Consider the following 21,355-nt stretch of genomic DNA (forward strand, 5'->3'; position numbering starts at 1 on the left):
TTCATCAAGCAATCACCTACTGGATCCAAATCCATAATGCAGATGAAACTGGGTTCTTTTATCACAGTGTTATCTAATAACTTGGCTGATGAGTCAGACAAAACACCTGGTTGAAATGGAGCAAGCAGCATTTTTCTACTGGCTGGTGCAAATACCTCAGGCGCTCACAGCCTTGAACCCTAGGGCAGTTGGACACACACAGCAGCCATGTTGTCTCCGTGAGATGATGGATAGATGAAAACTATTTCTACAAGGAAGTTATCCATCATGGTATGCCTCAAGATTAGGTATAGGCTGGCCTACTCACCAGTGTGCATTCTGCTGGATCAGGTTTTTTCTTCTTCCTAATATGACACTGTCTGTAGCAGTGAAGTAGAACCAGCTTGGGTCTTCTGATGAAATGATGGTGGTGGGCAGTGAAAAGGAGCTTGACTTGTACTTTTGGAAACAAACTCGGAAGAATCTGAGGATCTACATCGTGAGTAATCCATAGCTAGGTCCTTGCTTGGAATGACCTGAAGTGGGGCTGTCGTGGGCTGTACACTGGAGAGGAGGCTTTGAGGTCACTGACTTTCCAACAAAGCTGCAAAGAAAGGGAGGCCATTGATGTGAATTGTGAATGACATTTGTGAGTGGTTGGATGAGAAGAGTGGGGATTCTTGATATCAGACCATGTCCAACAACACTGCTGCTGCTGACTGTGATGACAGATGATGGAGCTGTTGCCTTCATGCCCAGGTTCAGCACGGTCCGAGAAGCGCACTTGGTTGATTACCTTCATAATGCAAGGCCCAACATCATCAGGCTTCAATAGCATCAGTCTAATGTTACAGTAGGCTTGGTGGAGAGTTATATTTTACAGAGACTGCTCTATGTCCTGTTAATTTGATTGATCAGTGAGAAATTATGGATGGAGGCAAATGTGATATTTTGATCTTGATGTCAGTGCTACTTTTGATACAGTTGTGCTTAACTGCTACTAAATGGCTTACAGTCCATATGAATGATTGAAGAAGCCTTTGATTATTTTAAAAACTACCTTGTTCATATACAGACCAAACCTTTGGTCTTAATGTAAGGGAAAATTCTGTAGCGCCTGCTAGAGCCTGGTTAAAAGTAGAGGATACAAGGATTATGGTTCAAACAGGAGCTATCCAAGATGGCAGAAAGGAGAAAGGTGCTGCCAACCTTCCTTAACCTGTCTCAGCTACATTGCATCAGTTTCTCTTTGCCTTCATAGCAGGTCATGCTGTTGCCCTCTCTGCCCAGAATCCGGTTTGCTCACATTACACATTAACGCTATGGTTTTTGTTTTGTTTTATGTTGTGTGATTTTGTGCTTTTTGTGTGTTTTTCATATTGAACATCCAAACCCATGATTCTAAGCTTCCCAAGCCTCAGAAAACGAGATCAAGGATTGTTACCAACCCCAGGGCATTTTTGCTGAGGCTTGGGAAGCTGAGATGAATTGTGGGTTTGCATGCTCAAAAAAAAAAAAAAATCACAGCACACAACACAAACAAGAAAGAAAAAAAAAAAAACAACGTTAATGTGTAATGCGGGCAAGAAGTGGACAAAAACAACCGGCCTCTGGGCAGAGAGGGCAACAGCACGACCTACTATGAAGGCGTTTGTTCTACTTTAGTTTGCTATGCTTCCTCTTCCTCAGTGTCTAAACCTTCCATGTTCTCTTCTGTTTGCTATGCTTCCTCTTCCTCTATCTCTAAACCTTCCATGTCGTCTTATACATGTAATGGCATTACCACCTCCGTGGTAAATATTGTTTCAGATTTTATCACCACAGCTTGACAGTGCACCCGACGATAATACCACTTGACTTCCAAAAAGATTATTAAGGGCTTGCTGCATGGAATTTTGTTTCATTAAAGGACACTGGTGTTGATATTATTTGTCTTCAATCTTTAGCCCTGCACTGTCTAGTAGCTTAAATGCTAAAATACATTGTGGTATACTTACTTTGTACCTCTCCAGAACTGCACTCCTCTTCACAAATTCCAAAATGTATGTCTCCATTTGTATGTTCCTTTTTCTTTTTGTAGCTGTCAAGCTTTGTCCATGCCTCATATGCTGCTGTCATCTCATCTTTCTTGTACCACTTGTCCAAGTGTTGAAGCAGAGCTTTCACTCCATCTTCATCTGTCAACTCTTCAATATTCACTTCCTTGAAAATCTTGCTTCTCACCTCGCTTCCTTCTGGGAATGACAGGGCAACAACCAAAGCTTGTTTTTTTCTCTCTCTCTCTCGATACTTGTGACAAGCTGCCATGCTTTCAGCTCGTTTCCAGCGGTCATAACCTTTATCAGTGCTGAAAATTGGCAACATCAGCTGCCCACTACATTTGCTAAGGCTACCCATATTTATGTCGTCTTTTCTAATTACTCATTAGTCTCCTTCCTGTCAACCACACACTGCTACCTCTTGTTGATTGTGTAGACCAGTGTGGCAGAAGAAATCAAAGGCAGAATTAAACAAGTAAAAAAATGCACTGAAGTTTCTTTGGCTCAATCAAGTTTCTGTATATCGTATAATCAAGGCCACTGAAAATAGATCTATCTTTCGGTGGTCTCGGTATAATACTGTATGAGCCATGTTTCATGATATACTTACTTTGTACCTCTCCAGAACTGCACTCCTCTTCACAAATTCCAAAAGGTACCTCTCCATTTGTATGTTCCTTTTCCTTTTTGTAGTTGTCAAGCCTTGTCCATGCCTCATATGCTGCTGTCATCTCATCTTTCTTGTACCACTTGTCCAAGTGTTGAAGCAGAGCTTTCATTCCATCTTCATCTGTCAATTCTTCAATATTCACTTCCATGAAAATCTTGCTCCTCACCTCGCTTCCTTCTGGGAATGACAGGGCAACAACCAAAGCTTGTTTTTTTCTCTCTCTCTCTCTCTCGATACTTGTGACAAGCTGCCATGCTTTCAGCTCGTTTCCAGCGGTCATAACCTTTATCAGTGCTGAAAATTGGCAACATCAGCTGCCCACCACATTCGCTAAGGCTACCCATATTTATGTCGTCTTTTCTAATTACTCGTTAGTCTCCTTTTGTCACAACCACACTCTGCTACCTCTTGTTGATCGTGTAGACCAGTGTGGCAGGAGAAATCAAAGGCAGAATTAAACAAGTAAAAAAATGCGCTGAAGTTTCTTTGGCTCAATCAGGTTTTCTGTATATCGTAAAATCAAGGCCACTGAAAATAGATCTATCTTTGGTGGTCTCAGTATAATGTTGTATGAGCTGCGTTTCATGAAACTTGAATCACGGCCTAGTGGTGGCCTGGTTTATATTGTTGTCAGGTGCACGATTATGGCTAACTGTAATTTTAAATAAAATAAAAACTACTGAGGCTAGTGGGCTACAATTTGGTATGGTTGATGATTGGAGGGTGGATGATCAATCTACCAATTTGCAGCCCCCTAGCCTTAGTAGTTTTTAAGATCTGAGGGTGGACAGACAAAGCTGGCACAATGGTTTTCTTTTCAGAAAATAAAACTGACTTTATATATCTTGGAGATCCGATCCACCAAGTGCCTACATCGTGACCCTTCACTTGGTCCTTCCTTGCAACATTGACAAACAAATGACGAGCATGAAGCGCAGTGTTATGCATAAGTATTCTGAACAGAGTTAACTGCCAAAGTATTATACAGTGTTCATTTTCGTGGCCCACATGAATTGTTCATTTTGATGGTGGTATCCTTCACAGTTTGGTATGGTATATCTATTTTCTTAAGCAAGGATTTGAACTTGTGAATGTTCAGGAACATAAGAGGCTGGGGATCTGGGAGCAGAGCATAGCATTAGGAAGACATTTTGCACCACCCTTTTGCCATAGGGAACTGCTGTATGAGTTTTAAGTGCAGAGTATCTCTCTCTCTCTCTCTCTCTGACATATTTTGTATTTTTTTGTATTGTTATTTTTGCTGAAATTAGGCAAAAAAATGACAGATATGAGGAATTATGTAAATTATGGGAAAAGTAAGACAAGCTCTGAACATGATTTGTATCTGACAATGTTATGGTTAGATTTCTCAAGTCTTTATTTTTGTTGTTTGATGGTTGTTGCTAAAATTAAGCAAAAATTATAAAATATTGTTACATGACAGATTTGTGGGGTTAGGAATTTTTTTTTTTTTTTTAAGTATGCCAAACCCAGAATATTATTTACAGCTAACTGACATTTTTTGGTTTAGTGTATATTTTATATATATGATTTCTTGTGAAATTTATATATCAGCTGTGTAATCATAATTATATGAATAGTACCAAAATTATATAAATTTTAAATCAAAAGCTTAAGAATAGCAATATACAGAAGTTTATATGTGGTCAGAAACATAAATATAAAAAGAGTGATATATGGTATTATTAAGATTTAAACCAGGTACAGTATACTCTTCTATAGTAGAACTATAGATATTAATTGTTACCAACTTTTAATTGGCAGGGTTACAGAATCCATTTAAAGAGTGAGAATGGTCCTATTGAAGTATATCTGTCAGAGCCAGGTGTTACTGAAAGTCCTTTGAAGCCCAGTCCTATAAAGAATTCTCCTTTGAAGCCAACCAACACTGAATCTGTATCTTCACGAACAAAACTTAGGCCTACAAGGACGAGAACGAGTAAATCTCTTCTTCAGCCTCAGAAACAAGAACTTAAAACACCAAAGAAGGTAAGTGATATGAAAAGTTCATTAGAATTATATTTCACATTTCACTAGGTAGGTGTTAATTGTTGTTGGAAACTTGTTTTTGTCAAAACTACTGCTGATCTCTTTTCACTTTTAAGTATTTTTGTTTTCTGCAGTCAAAACTTACACAAAATCTTCCTCACAGACACACATTCGAAGTGTGAGTAAAAATATACATTCAAATACTTGTAAATAAGAAAATGGTGTTCAAGGAAGTTTGTGAAACAGTACTGTATGCTTACTAGCAGTCAATAACGTCACAAACTATTAACCAAGTGGAATTAAAATTAGTTTATACCAGGATGATTTTGCAGTATTTTCCCTTAAACCTATGACTCATTCAGTGAAAGTTTGTCATGGAAAAAGCTGAGCAGTGGACCTTGTCAATAGGGTTCCAGTTTTCCATAAATGAAAACCAAAGCTGTCATTTTTTATAAAACTTTTGATGGAACATAAATTATGATATGGAACTAAAAATTACGGACACTGTAATGCATAACTAAGCTGCAAGTTTTTAGGCTGAATCCCCACTTGAACTATAAAACACTGCATGTTTAAAACCCAAAAGCAAAGATGTGCTAAACCTGATGAAAAACTCATCCCATACAACTACTGGGAGGTGACAGATCAACCCTGGGCAAACTAGAGACCAACTGATGATTATCAACTGGAGAGTTATGGAGCTTACAGACATGCTTAGAGAAGGCCAAGGTAATCAGAATCATGGTCAAGAGGGTCAAATGTAAGAGGCAAATAGGCTTAAGCAAACATTACTGTGCCAACAAGAAACCCTGATCAAAACGGGGACAAATTTTTGTTAGCCCAAATGTATGGTAAGCAACACCCCAATTAAGAAATTATATGAACTGGTAAAGGAAAGCAATTAAGTAAACTTGAAACTATGGTGACAAAAATTACATCATTGAGGAGAAATTGATAATTGAGGGGCAACTCAGAAAAACTCAATAAACAGAAATTCACTGCACAAGATGAGATAGTAGTGGAAATTAAAAAATTAAATTCCCATTGGTCCCTGTAGTGGGATATTACCATCAGTGCACCTTACATGGTGCATTGTATGCCTTAGTAAAGGTTGTGTAGCATCCTTTGGCCCCTAGCTGCATCCACTATTTAGCCCTTTGCTTTACCTCCATTCCACTGCCTTCACTCCAAATATCCAACCATTCCAACTCCATCTTTTTACTGTCTTAAGCAGTGAATGGCTGAAAGTGCCTTGGTGCTTGGCTTGATAGCTTAATTTTCATAAAATAAAATCCTGCCAGTGGTATGTCATCAGACAAAGTCAAAGCACTGGGTAATTCTTAAGGAGAAGGTATATCTAAATACTATGAGGGCTCAGGAGATGGAATATTAGTAGCATATCTCCAAGGAACCAGTAGTTGGCTGAGGATTTGCTGGAACTGTTTCCTTTTAATGGTGTACTTTGTTCACTTTATTGCATTCCACTCGATAGGGTAATTTTATGATAAATGGGTTTGTAATGACAAACATGCCTGATGAACAAAAATGGTGTTAGCAGCGAGCCTGGGTAGCACAGAGGTGTTGGAAGAGGAGGAGGAGGGAGAGGATAACCTAGAGTCAAACCAGTCGGTGGTGGCCGCTGAGAGTTGCTTTCACCCAGAATGTATTGTGTCAGAACTTAAATATTTGTCATTTTCCATAAAGATGATGCTTTTTAGAGAAATAGTGACTAATCTGGTCACTAGGTAAAGATACATTCTCAGAATTCAGGCTTCTTAATTATAATGGAGACTAAGATGAGCTGAAATACCGAAATCTGGTTGTGAAAAGAATAGAAAAAAAAACAGATAATGAAAGATTATAGAATAGAGGGGGAGAGAGATTGCTGTGGATGTTACAGAAAGTGGGAGGGAAAGGAAGATACCAAAGTTGGATGTACAAGAAAAGAGAATAAGGATAATCCGGGATTATTACCAATGAAACCCTCCTGTCTGAGTGTTTAATCCATCATCATTATTGTGTTTTAGTTTTTCAGACTTGTCTCTAAAAGTTTTCTTTGAGGGAAAATTACAAAAGTATGCAGACTGATACATTCTGGGTGAGACCACCTCTCACCAGCCATCACCTGTTGGTTTGACTATGGTACGGCTACAATTTTGTTAAATTTTGGTAGTTGTGTCTTCAAGAATGAATTTTGAACTATAGGTAACTGAATAACACAAATACTATAAAGTACAGTCACCACCTTAATTGTGAACCTTCAGAGATATGAACAAACATGGTCACAAGTTAAAATTGTGTTGAACACAAGGAAGAAGAACAACCTATTCCTTTAACCCCTTCCCTGATTATCCCAAGTATTCCGGTGATTAACTGCTCCACTTGGAGAGAAACCACAAAGAAGATTGAAAGGTCTACACAAATTCTCATCAATAACAATTTTGCAAATCGTATGGTCAAACAACAAACCCGAGATTCCATAAATAACTGGCACCGGGGAAGTATTATGGACACCAACAACGATCAAAGCGGGTCCATAAAGCCATACTACAAAAATTATATGCACCAAAAATATTTAGAGGATGAAAAGGCAATCAGGAAAACAATAAAGGAAAATGTCTCCCCACTCTTGAAGGGGATAAAATTAACCTCATAATTTATTATAAAAACATGAAAACTAGCCAGCTGCTGCTTAAAAACAACCCGGTGCCCCCAGAAACATCTTTGAAACGAGCGTCGTATACAAATTTACATGGCTGGTGGAAGGATGCCACCACTACCAGACACACTTGCTGCTTTCAAAAAAGGGGCCATTTTTAACCATTAAAGAGAAAATCACAACAAAAGATCAGAAAGAGCTGAGCTTATAAAGAACAAAAATTATAGCCCAAACACTGGACCGATGACACCTACAGTTTCTCAGGACACTCCATATAGTAGAAAAAAAGACAGTCATCAACATGGTGAAGGAAACAATTTCAACAGAATTTCCATCATAAGGAGAAATATAAGAAATCACCCGACACCAAACACCGTCATGAGAGAAAGAGAGGGAGAGCACCGAATGCTGATGACTTGTCACCTGGTTGGCCTATAATACCAGCCACACTAGTTGGAGTTACCGGAGCCAACACCCACCTCCAGCCAGCAACACTGGTTAGGCCTGGAAAATCTCAATGCCTCAGGGACGGATTTTGCCACCAACCTATGACTAATTAAAATTCAGCCTTCTGACCAACCCACCTATTGTAAACACCCTGCCTGCTATAAATACCTGTACATCATGTATCTTAACTCATTCACTTTTGTACTCTCATAGATGACTGCCAGTGCGCTGTCGACACATTAGAGGAAATAAACCCAAGACAACGGAAATCTTTGTGTCCTTAGGAAACTTGATATACCAGCTACATGCTGATGAAAAGAAGATTTTAAGATGAATAGGAAAGACTATATAAATTAAATGCCATGGAAACAGCTATAATTTTCAATGCTATTGCCCTCAGAAGGTCTCCTCCCTCATTGTTATTATTAATATTATTTTTTTTATTATTATTATTCAGATGAAACCTTTTCATGTGGAACAAGCCCACAGGGTCCATTGACTTGAAATTCAAGCTTCCAAAGAATATGGTATTAGAATGAATTAACAGGAGGTAAGGAGAAATACAGAAAGAAGAAATTGCTTTTTAAAAAATTAGATTTTTAAAGATAATGGAAGTAAAATATTACAATGTAAGGAGAATTGTATTAGGATAGTAATGCATTGCATCTTCACTTGAACTTTTTAAAGTTTCCAATTGCATGACATCCACAGGGGGATTGTTCTGTAACTGAGAAGTTTGACAGTGAAGCATATTTACTGCATATCTGCTGTTCTGCAAATCTGGTTGTTCTTGGCAAGAAAAGGGGTTCAGGGTCAACTGGGAATGTGAAAGATCTCTGCTAAAATAAAACTTATGAAAAATTGACAAACAAGAGACCATGTGGTGATGAACCAAGTCATAACGGGCAATATTAGGAAACAGAAACCTACCACCATGAAGAGATAAATCTGCTGCAAAAGCAGACATTCACACTGGGGAACAGTATTCAAGTAAAGGAACGACAAATGACATACAACAGGTTGCATTGATTTAACATTTACAAGTGTATGAGGCTTTATGTACAATACCTGACTTCATGTGGCATATGCTGATGCTTCATTAGATGCTTCTCAAAAGTAAGATTCCAGTGCTTGGCATGTATGCCTAAAATCTATAAATCAATCAATCGAAAGTAAGATGTGAGTCAAAAGTTACACCAAGTAGTGTTAAAGCTTGAGATTTCTATAGCAGAGTCCCATCCACTTGAAGGGGAGGATGGGGTGGAAAATCGGTACAAGATCTAATCAATAGTGTTTTCGTTTCATACCCCACAGACTACACAAGCTACATCGTTCATTAACCTGCTCCATGTCGTGATTGAGACTAAGGCCTGCATCATTTCTTGTAGGTGGAGACTACTTCACCCACAATTGTTGCATGATCGGCATACTGAACAATCTTGTTTTCCAGGCCAACAACCATATCACATGTTTACACTAAAAATAACAGCACTACCCTGTGGAACTCTAGACACTATAGGTCTTGGTTTTCTAAAGATCCCATCATCAACAACTTGCTGCTACCTTCCTGTAAGGAAATCTCAAGGAGGTTAGATTTATGGAGATGTCCTGACCATACAAACCCTTCACTAATCTGTGGGGCCAGCTCAGTCAGCGAGGACTCCCAGAAAGATTGGCAAAAAGACCTTCAGAAAGCATTGGCGCTTATGAAAGTAAATGAACTCCTCATCGTTTGTTATTTTCTTTCTGTCCTGTTTGTTTTCTTTCAAGGAAAACACAGAAACTCTTTCTGAACCATGTACATTATTTATTTTGGGTTTAAATTGCAATAAAGATACAGTGGCATTGTTAAACATAGGTCTAAACTTATTGTCTAGCAGAAACAGATTTAACCACAGATAAGGGAAATATGGGTGCCTTCTTCAGGCAAATTACATATACAACTTATAAGATTAATAGAAGGTGTTTGTCCTTAAAACATTTGAATTGTATATCCAAGTCTGAAAGTTTAAGTGCTACAGGGTCCAGGTGTTTGGTCAGTACAATAATCACAGACTTGTTTAAAACAAAGTTCTCATAATTTACAAATAAGAATATATGCATGCATACATGAGTATTTTATGTGCCAACGATAGTTAAAATTGACATTCCTGGCCATTGAAGTGTATAAGCTTTGCATATGTATGTTGACTGCATTTTGTTTTGAGCAAGTGGCATTACCAGAAACTGTTTTGCAGCATAAGAATATTATAATGTAAGTAATTTTCTGAAATGCTATAATAAGCAAAATAAGGTTTTTTCAGTGTCACTGTCATGCATATGTTTTGCTGTATTTGAAACAAATCTGTTTGGTGATATGGTATCCTAACACTGCGTAAACAACTTTATGAAAGTCTTTTCTTCCTAGATTATTATCATCTTTAAGAAATAGATACTGATTTGGAACATTTTTTGACCGCACTGACACATTTCAAAATAATCTGAAGAGTGAATTAGAGCCCCCTTACTTATCAACTCAAGTACTGCACTGTGCTATTTGGTTCATATGCTAGCGCATCCCTGCAAACGTCACAACACCCAAAACCTAATTAGCAAAGCATTTTTCGTTTTGAACTGGATATTACTATCCAGAGAACAAAGAGTTCATATCAAATTATTTATCACAAAAAGAAATGTAATAGTTGCTTTGTTTCCTTTGAAATTCATGAATTTAGCGATCAAGATAAAACTTGAAAGATTTTGCAACTGATTCACTTGTGCTGAGTTACTAGTTTTATATTTTTTTTTATCCTTAAGATGTGCTCAGATATCAGTGTTATCTAAACGTAAATAAAAATTGATTCCCTCCACAAAGTTCTGTTGTAACTGACTTGCAGACGTGAGAGTCAGAATGTCAAAATGATGGGTCATGGTGGCATCTCCTTAAATCTAACCTCCTTGGGAAATCTTGAAGTAAATCTAAAACATATCTACCAACTCCAAGATTCTGAAGTTTATAGATATGTGCCTTGTGATTTACTAAATTGCAGCACTAAAATCTACTTGAATTACTGTACATCCAAAACCCTTATCAAGGTCCTCTTGCAATGGCATGTCAAATCTCAAAGAGCATTGCAGGTGCTTAACTAATTCCTGTATGGATATTTACTATCAGCTAACAACCCTTTAGAATCCACACACTTATACTGTATAAGGGCTTAAAAATAAATTTTTGGAACTTTGGACAGCACAGGGATAATAGAAATTGGCCTGTGGTTACTGCAGTCTGCAGATAGGCTGTTCTTTAGAACAGGCACTGTATTACTAAGGATGCACTAATCTGTCTTTATGGTACACCTTGTCTGGTATACTAATAATGTTATGCTCTTTAATTCTTAAATTCACAATATCAGCCTTACTTTGAGTGGAATAATTATTCCTGTCAGCCATTCACTTGCACAATTACCACCACACCATAGCATCTTGCACATAATGTAATCATCCAAGTTAGAAGAAAGAAAAAGAGAGAATTTAGGGCAATATCAAGAAACAGCTTACCAGGAAAATAATTCATAATTTTCTCACATTATCATAGTATTTTTGAGAGAACATTAGGTCATGAATGTTTTTGAGAGAGTATGACTAATGGATTATATGTATATACTGGAGCAAATTCTTGGAATAGCCATAAAGAACTTCAAATTGTGATCCATTTAGATCCATATATGTCAGCCCCATTGGTGCTCAGCCATCTAGAAATGCTCGTAAAATTCATAGATAATCCGTACGATGTACAGGTAGCGAAATAGATGTTAACTCTCCTTTGTTAAATGTTTAGACCACATAGACAGAAATTAATATAATTTTGTAAATTGCATGCACATCCAATTTTTTCTGTGTATCATAGTTTTATATATAGTACATGCATTATTTTATTTTCAAAATAATATATAGTAATTATATTTTGATATTTTTATATCTCTTTTTTTTTTTTTTTTTTTTTTTTTTTTTTTTCTTCTAAGGGTTTATGCATATATCTGTAGGCAATGGAAATGAGGCAAAACTTGTAGTTTCTTTTAGGTTGACTTGTATGCATACCTGAAAATGTAACATTTCTTAAAAAGCATATTTTGTTAAATAGTTCTATATTCAGTACATAGGTATTCGTTCACATACATGATTATTAATCAGAAGGTACACTAAGCATGCTTGGGCAACATAATTTACTTTACATTATCAAAGAATATTACTTTGTATAGAAGGTATTAAAATTTTTTGAAATTCTAATTTTGGCACTTTTAGGTCTGATATGCCGCTACAAATTGCAGTGTATTTGGTTTATTAAGAAAACACTCTCTCTCTCTCTCTCTCTCTCTCTCTCTCTCTCTCTCTCTCTCTAAGAGGATGAAATTACAGACATGAATGTTTATGCTGTACCACCATGAGACTTATCTGTACCATACCCATACCCATATCTGTACCTTACCCTAACTAACTAACTATACCCATATCTGTAGTATGCCCATATCCGTACCGTACTCATATCCATACCATACCAATACCTATACTCATACCCTGTACCAATACCAATACCCATATCCATTTCATGTACCATACCAATATCCGTACCATACTCATACCCGTATCTTTACCATACCTATGCCCACAGCTAAATTAACCTTTCTAATAATAGTGGGCAAAAGTCTATGGGCAGCACCAGCCCTGTTTACCTTCTGGTCAAATACAAACAGCTGACCATATCTTGGTGTAGGTGCTGGAGCAACTGCTGATTGATGGGTTTTGAACCAATGCTAATGCCATTGGCAGTTCCAGACCATCACCAGTAGTGCCTGCTGTTGTTCTAGAATTACCCGCTTAGTCCATTTCAAAATTGAAATGACAAAGCTCAGCCAAAAATCCTTTATTATATACCATTGGGTCACTTAATGTTGAAAATTTGTGGACAGTTATTAAAGTATTATTCTTGAAAGATGCCTTCATAACTCCAGGATCCATTGAAGCAGTCTTCAGCTCCTGTACATTACTTTTATAAAAAAAAAATGTCCTTACAAATCTATAAACATTTTGTTAATAGTACTCAATCTCAACACATTTTATTTCATAAAATATGGAAGAGGGGAGGGGGACACACACACAGAAAGGCAGCTAAGGAAATACGAGAGAGACAGTGAGATGGGTAGTGTTTTCATCACCATGTTTTACTGGATTCCTCTAGTTATCACAGTAATAACTCTGAAAACCCCAATAGTTAATGATGTCATTGTATGTATACACTAACTTAGGTTCTTGCAATATCCTCTGCCTGCTGCAACCCCTTCATTCCTCAGACTGTTCATGCTATCTTCCTTCCATCTTAATTTTCCTCTTAATTTTTCTTTAGTGCAACTGTGAGGTTTTCCTCCTGTTATACCTTCAAAATCACCTTTGCTGTCAATTTCCCTTCAGTGCTGAATAACTTAGGTACCAGTGCTTGGTCTTAGGCCTAAATTTTATATTCCAGTAACAGAAACTATTAAATATAAAATTTTCACTGTAGTTTTCATGTTTTTGTAGTAAAAATACTTTTTACAGTGTTAATAAAATTGCATCAAGACCATTTGTAGGGTTTTTCCTGAAAGCTCATCTTAATTTGCAGAAAATGTACTATATACATTTCTATTGCTATAGCTGCAGTATGGCATAATACCTGATGCATATGAATATTACTGAAAACACTTGCAGCTTGATGTCCCATAAAAGGGTTATCATGCAACCAGTCTTAAAGGGTTGGCCATGCCTGCTCAGAAGTGAATAAGAATAATTAAAGATTCTATGTGCCTTGAGTATATAATGCAAGAAACAGTGCATAATAATATAGTAATAATATGATTGGAACGCAAATAGTTATCAACATGCACGTTAGTCTTGAAGAAAATTCCAGTTCTATATTGACAGTATTACAGTATGTTACTTCATGAAAGTGCCTCAATCTGGCGTTTTTAACTGTAATCAATCTCAGCCTTCTTGTGCAGCGATAATTGTTAAAAGAAAATGAAGAGGCTCAAAAATGGTATTTTAAAACTTAATTTGTGTGAAAGATGTCTAAGGTGGAAGTTACATCTGTATCTGATTGAAGCATGAGTTCCAATTTTTTTTTATACTTGAATTTGATTTTAGTTTTTAGTTAGTCTAGAAGAAAATTCCAATTCTATATTGACAGTATTATAGTTGTTACATCTGTATCTCAATCTGGCATTTTGAAGCATCAGTTGAAGAGGCTCAATTAATTTTTATACGTAAGGTGGAAGTTACATTGATTTTGAAGCATGAGTTCCAATTTTTTTTGATTTTAGTTTTTAGTTTGTTTTAGTTACAATTGGATATACTTTTTGCAGTGTAGAGCTGTTTTGTGTTAAGTGAGATCTGTCCTGTCAGCTTGGTCAAGTAATATGCATGATCATACAAATAAAAAGGCAAACAAGGTTATACATAGAGATTTTTTAGAGTTAACATATTTTGAAATACGTATACTTAAATTGATTTTTCACATCATTGTTTTTGCACCTTTGAAAATTGTACTCAGCAGTACTGTGAATTACATGGTGCATTGCTTTAATATGAAAAATAGTTCAGTAATAATGGATGCTATAAACAGGAATGAGAAGGTAATATCCTTGGAAAATTACATTTTTTCACTAAGTCATTCAGTAACAGTTGTGTATTTTTATAGTGTGGTGGGGTTGGCATTTATTTGTTTATATATTGTAGTTGGGGTGTTGGGATTTTTTAAGCTCTTCTACTAAGATGAGATTTGTAAATTGGTTTTTGCATTGATGCAAAGTTACTCTTCTGATTGTCTTTCATTTTGTTTACTTACAGGAACCACTGTCCCCTCCATCCTCTCATCCAAATATCAAAACGGAATCGATAGAAGCAGATGGTAACATAGAAGATATATGCCCATCTGCTTCTAGTTTAGACTTGGAGGATGAAAATTTACGTAGTGCTTTAATCCTTGGGGTTGATGATTATGGTCCTTTGGGGGGGAAACTGCAGTTGCAGATTGAACCAAATGAAGGTGAGCATTTGTCTTAGAAATGAGACTGTATGTACTGTATTTGGGAGCACTTTAGCAGTATGTCAGTTTTGTATCATTTGAATAATGGCTAATGTGGTGTTTGGACTTTCACATTTAATTTTTAAATTTGATTACTGGATATGATGGAGTATGTGTGGCAAGCAGGTGACATTTACTATAAAACCTAGAATAGTTTTAATGACTGCAGGAACTTGCACTGTGGTATGTTCAGCGTGGCATTTAGATTCATATCACAGTGTTAGTTACCTCCAGGCATGGAACTTTTTAGCTGCTTATGAACATTTTCTCACATATATGGTGGTGTTGTCTTTTTGTGTTATACTTCTATTTAGAATTTTTTTCCACATATCCTAGTGTGTCAAATTTATTACTTAGAAAATTATTTGGATTAAATAATTTTGTTTTGGTTTTAGTATTGAAAAGTCAATATTTTAAAATTTTTCTGTAAGGTACTGTACAAAATATTGTATTTGCTAGTCCCAGTGTAAGTAACTATATAATGAAAAGGCTTTGGTGAAGTTTTGATATTGAGCTAATGTGCAGGGTTTGGCTGATAGGTAAAATGATGTGTTTTATTTTTATAGAGTAAAAGGTAATATAAGTTTTATTAGTACAAATAAGCTGAAAACCATTAAACTTTTTGTAGACATGTAGCATTTCAGAGGGAAGGGAGGAGAAGCTGGGATTTATTTATTTATTTGTTCCAACATGAATAAGAACTACGCTTTCACATATGGAGTGCTCATGCTTGGTGCTCTTCGGCTGCTGCTGAATTGTCTCTAAAATCAAAATCCTATTGTTAGGCCTATGGTTATGTGTGACCTGAGACCTGATTCCTCCATTGTGTTCACAGTCATGTCCATCTTCACACACGCTCTTGAGTCGTCTCCAGTTTTTGTGCTGTACAGGCAGTCCCTGCTTATTGGCGGCATCTGTTAAGGGTGATTTGATTTTTCAACACTTGATATCGTTAACCAGATTTTTGGCGTTGGTAGCTGGTTTACAGTAATACCCCAAACTTGTGCAAATTCACAGACACAAACTTTTCATTGGAACCTATTATTGCCATACACAAGTTTTTCACAGACATGCAAACATTTGAGAATCCTGAGAACCCTGCAAAAAGGGTTTGTTTAATTTTTTATGTAATTTTTAAGTTTTCAAGCTTTTATGTGTAAATTAAATACCATTAAATAATAAAAATAATAATTTCTCTCTCTCTCACTGAGATGAGAGAATTTTTATGGTACTGTACATGTATACATATGTTTTTAGTTTTGTATGATAAATTATCTAATGATAAGTACTAATTTTCAAATAAGTTTATAATAATAATAATATAACTGTAATTACAAAATTTGTACTATGTATGTGATATGTATTTTAAACAAATATCTTTCCTGTATCTTTTGTGAACTCGCTCGAGGGCAAAGCTGTCAAATATGTCTTAATTTATGTGACAGGATGGGGGAGTGTTACTGATAGCGGGTCAAAGGACTCTCTCTCTCTCTCTCTCTCTCTCTCTCTCTCTCTCTCTCTCTCTAACGACGGACAACAATTTCTCTCTATCTCATCTATAGTTAGCGCTCACATATTTTACAACTTATTACTATTTCTCTGTATGTCTTTACCTGTACAAGAGAAAATTTCAGGTTTATCTAATTTTACCTGTACCGTCTGCGAGCTGTAAATGCGCTAGTGTGGCAAATATTATGTTCTAAAACATAGACACAACTAAGAGTTATATTACTGCAGATGAAAAACACTGTTCATGAAAAAATCATTTCATGACAAAGAGAAAGAGATGTACTAGAATAAAATTCTTGAAAATGAGGTTGAGAAGACTTCTAAAAATAGATTGGTCAGAAGGGGGAGAAAGAGAAATAGTATAACAATCTTCACACTCCTATATTTTTGCGTCAACCATTTATTTCTTTTTTTAAGGGTAATGTATTAAGTTTAACTTTTAAATTAAATTACAGTAACTTTAATGTCATTTAAAATTTATCTTAATACTTTGTGAGCATGATTAGGGTCATATTTAGTGTTTAAACTCTAGAAATAAGCATTTATTAGCATTTTTAGAGACCATGCCAAACTTGCGCGAAAATTCGTTTTGCACGAGGAGTTCTGGAACCTAACCTCACCTAAGTTGGGGGTATGACTGTATCAGCATTGGTAGCTGGTTTATTGGCACCGGTAAGCAGTTTATCGGTATTGGTAAGTGGTTTATTAGCGCTTATGGTGTTTTAAACACCATTTACTACCATAATTACTGTGATGGTCTGGTTATCAGTGCTCGGCCGGGAATGGAACTCCGGCCATTAACCGGGGACTGCCTGTACTGTATTTTCTTTGTATCTATGGTGCAGGTACCCCCATGTAACTTGGGTTATTGTCAGGTCTTTGGCTGAATAGCATAGCTTTCCCCTCTATCACCTTCATACAGTAGTGTGGTTCATTCTGTTTTTCTTTCCTCCTGCTTGGGGTTTTTTACCCTTTGTGCGATGGAGAAGTAATGCATCCCTATGCATAAAGAGCCTGAATCACGTGGCGTCTTTTTCACGTAGTGAGGGATAACATCATGCTCAAGTGTTCAGGTGCTTCCCTCCCTTGAGTGATTAGGCTAGAATGCACTTAACCCAAGAGTTAACCACCTCGTCCTACCGGTTAAAATACCCTGTAAATCAGTTAATAAGGAAAAAAAGAAACATTAAATGAAAATTTAGTGAAATTTTAATGAAGCACAGGAAAAATAAATGGTACTTGCAATTCTGTTGACTTATGCAAGGAAGTTCATCACTGCCACTTCCAAAGTGAAGAGCTGCAATTTGCAACTGAGCACATTTACATGTCTTGAGTTGAAGGGCTGTTAAGATTCCCAGCTTAATCATCTAGCAATTTATTATATATATTTTAACACTATTCTCTTATTTTTACTGTATTTCTTCATTTTTTATTTTTACAACCCAAAAGATAGCCGCAATCTTGTGCGTAGGGTACGTATGAACACAAAAACTAGTTCACTGCTGGTGGAGAAATTGTTACAGCTTGTTTTTGGTTGTAATGTTTATGATTTTTATATTTATATTTTGTGATATTCTCATATACCTTTTTACTGCATTTCCTCGTTTTTTATTTTTACAACACAGAAGATAAACATGATCGTGTGTGTAGGGTACTTACGCACAAACTCATTTACTGGTGTTGGAAAACTTGCTACAGATTGTTTTGGTTTTTGTTGTTGCACTTATGATTTTTTTATTCATATTTTATGCTATTGTCATTTATATTTTTACTGTATTTTATATTTTTTTATTTTTACAACCCAAAAGATAAACACAGTCTTGTGCGTAGGGTACGCTATGAATACACAAACTCATTCTGTGGCATCAGAGAACTTGCTACAGCTTGTTTTGGTTCGCATTGTTATGCTTATAATTTTTTAAATTTATATTTTACACTATTCTCGCTTATATTTTTTATTGTATTTTCTCATTTTTTTTATTTTTACAACTCTAAAGAAACGCAATCATGTGTAGGGTATGTACAGACAGCAAAGAGCTGGTTCCTGGTTACACCCAGACAATTAGTGATGTTATTGATTTTAAACACAAAAGCTTATGACAAATTGAGATTGTGAATGTAGAGAAAGAAATGGAGGAAAAGTGATGGCAATTTGTTAATGGAGGCATATGCAATGTCCCTGGGGATTTGACAGTATTGGCTTTCTAAAGTTACATGAGGAGAGAAGCAAATCATAAATGGGTCTGGGTATGTGCAGTGGGGACCTTTGTCTAAAATGGTACAAGTTGTTGTGACTGGGCTTTCATTGCACTTAGGTAAGCCCATTTATTTAAACTTGTTTTGTAGAACGTCTTCAAAAAATTTTTTTTTTTTTTTTTTTTTTTTTTTTTTTTTTTCCAAAAGCCTTCCAGTAGATTTGTAAACAAAGTACATGAGGAAAATGGGCTGGAATAAGAATTGTGAGCGTTAGCAAGTAATTAAGTTTATAACTCTCGAATCACATAGTAGGAGCAATGTAGATTGATCCATTAAAAAAAAAAAAAAAAAAAAAAATTATGAAGTCCTGTATGACAAGAGGGCTTGAATAGTAAGGAACTGATAAAATAAAGAAAAATAGTTGTTCATATATCTATATGGATTACCTTTGCTGGAAATAATTGTTGAGATATCTATATGGATTACCTTTGCTGGTACCTGTGCAGGTTTCAGATGTAAGTATGATTTGATCAGAAAAGGATGTTTTGTTTAAAGAAAAGACTAGTTTGTATTTCCTGTTAGTATAGACTATAACTTTTGCAAATAGATTGCTGTATTGAAACTTGTGCTTACAGGTTGGATCTACTTCAAAGTAGTAAATCATGTACAGTACAAAGAGGGCTTGAAACTACATTCCATTAAAATTTGTTGTTCAATTAGTTAAGTCGTTTGAATAACTTAATATGATATATTTTTTTGAGTTTTTTATCACTAATATTAATGGAACAAGAATCACATATATTTCAGTATTCAACTTAAAAATAAACTTAATTGCAGCATGTTGTGTGTATTCCATAGGTTTGAACCTTGATGTGGCCATTAGGTTTTCCTAGTGCCAAATCATATCAGTTTTATTGTGAGGAGACAGCTTAACATATTAAAAAACACTGTTTAAAGTGTTGAGTGTACTCTGTTTCTCTGGGGTCAGGAACATTTGAAATTTGAGTATCTTTTAAGGTTGATTCTGACTAAAGTTCAGATGTTACTTTTGTTGGCATAGCTTAATAAGAATTTTATAATGTTCATCTTTAGCTCAACTTTGCTTATGAAAAATATACTTGGTGGGTTCTAGATTATGTTGGATCTCCTGGTCCTTTGTTGTAAAATTCCCATAGCACCAGTGGATTCAGCATAATTTGGAACTTTAGAGTGCTTCAGGTGTTGATTTTATCCTGTGTCTTCCAAAAAGGTCAGTTGCGACTTCAATTTTTCAGAAAATAGTGATATGTTAAATATATTAAAAATTTGTATGAGTTTTTGTACACAATTTCATGTCCTGTATTGGTACTTCATATAGTTTTAAGTGATGTACATATAATTACCTTGTAACTTTGAAATTAAATTAAAGGCTCTTGGGTTAACAGTTATAAGCATATCTTTTTCAATTGTTTTTGTAAAGCTCAGTGATTAATTATATTTTACAGGTGGAACCGATGATTTCATGTTAAATTGTGGAAGTGGATCGCCCCCTCCGTTCTTAGCACTGGAACCTCCAATTTCAGAGGAATATCACTTCAGCCTAGACAACACTGAAGGTCTAAGTGATCTCTTCGATTTCAATTTCTGACCACTAGGGTTATAGGTTTGGATTTCATTTTAAAAGTTTAAGATCTCGTTTTTGAAATTATTTTAGTCATGCATATTTCCTGTAGAGTTTACTGTGGCTGCACTCTTCCTTTACCGACCAGTTTTTTATTTGATTTTTTCTTGTTTTTTGGGTTACATGTAGGGTAATTTGAGAAATCTCTAAAAGAGAAGTATTTGTGATTTACATTCTGTAGTCTGATGGAACTAGTACAGTATTCAGTTCATATTATGTATGCATGGGAGTTGTTGGGGGTCTCATTTTATCCCTGTGGTATAAATTTATCAAGTGTAAAGTAACTGTTGTAGATTTTTGTTCTTGCATTTTTCACACTTCAGCTAAGTAGAATATATGATGTCCCAGTAAGTGTACAGTTCTCCGGCTGTTTGCTGCTTTGGTATGCACGTTTCTTCAGAAAGTATTTAGTTTTAATACAGATGCAGAATAATTGCAAAGTAATAATTTTTAAAAAAATTTTAATTTGCATTCCTTGGTGAATTTGATCCCGGTTTGCTAGACTATTATTGCAATTGTTTGAGTATTTTTATCATTACAATTTTAATTTTCCAATGCACTGTTGGTTGCACTGTATGTTGGCCACAATTATGTGCAGTGACTGCCAAAGGCAATTTTTCTTCCATCCTTCCCTATCCATTTAATGTTTACATGCTTTTAAGAAGTGTGCCAAGGGAATTTATATGAATTGTCAGATTGACAAATATTTATAGGGTCATAGTTTGTTCGTAAGATGATCACAAAACTTGTATTTGATATGTAAAAAAGACATTTCAGTTGCCATTAGATCATCGTGTAGGATTATTTTGAAGATGTAGCATTAGGGAATGAAATGAATTCCTTATGACAGTGATGAAAATAATTAAACAGCCATTTTTTTATCAAATGAGAATTGTTTGATATGATTTTTTCCCATACACTTGTATAAGAATTTGTTATGAACTAGATTGATAGTTTACCCTGACACCTAACCTTAGTAATTAAGGCAAATTAATCAACCTTACATGATATTCCATTTTAAGAATATCGGTGATACCAGTGCCTGGAATATGTGGAGGAGAAGCTTGCTGGTCGTCTTGTATGTTGTGTT

The 21,355-nt window shown here is 35.7% G+C and overlaps 1 protein-coding gene across 6 annotated transcripts in view; it reads left to right on the top strand.

Annotated features, from left to right (window-relative positions):
- The window catches only part of LOC136848721 (transcription factor E2F5-like), a 96,840-nt gene extending 75,689 nt beyond the window's left edge, over nt 1-21,151 (top strand). For all 6 annotated transcript variants that reach the window (XM_067121246.1, XM_067121272.1, XM_067121257.1 and 3 more), the window contains exons 9-11: nt 4,474-4,698; nt 14,663-14,861; nt 20,090-21,151. In XM_067121246.1, the coding sequence (XP_066977347.1) occupies nt 4,474-4,698; nt 14,663-14,861; nt 20,090-20,232 (567 nt within the window). In that variant the 3' untranslated portion in view covers nt 20,233-21,151. The remainder of the gene's footprint in view (nt 1-4,473; nt 4,699-14,662; nt 14,862-20,089) is intronic.
- Nucleotides 21,152-21,355: the final 204 nt, after the last annotated feature.

This window comes from Macrobrachium rosenbergii, chromosome 2 (genome assembly GCF_040412425.1).
Source record: "Macrobrachium rosenbergii isolate ZJJX-2024 chromosome 2, ASM4041242v1, whole genome shotgun sequence".
Taxonomy (NCBI): Eukaryota; Metazoa; Arthropoda; class Malacostraca; order Decapoda; family Palaemonidae; genus Macrobrachium; species Macrobrachium rosenbergii.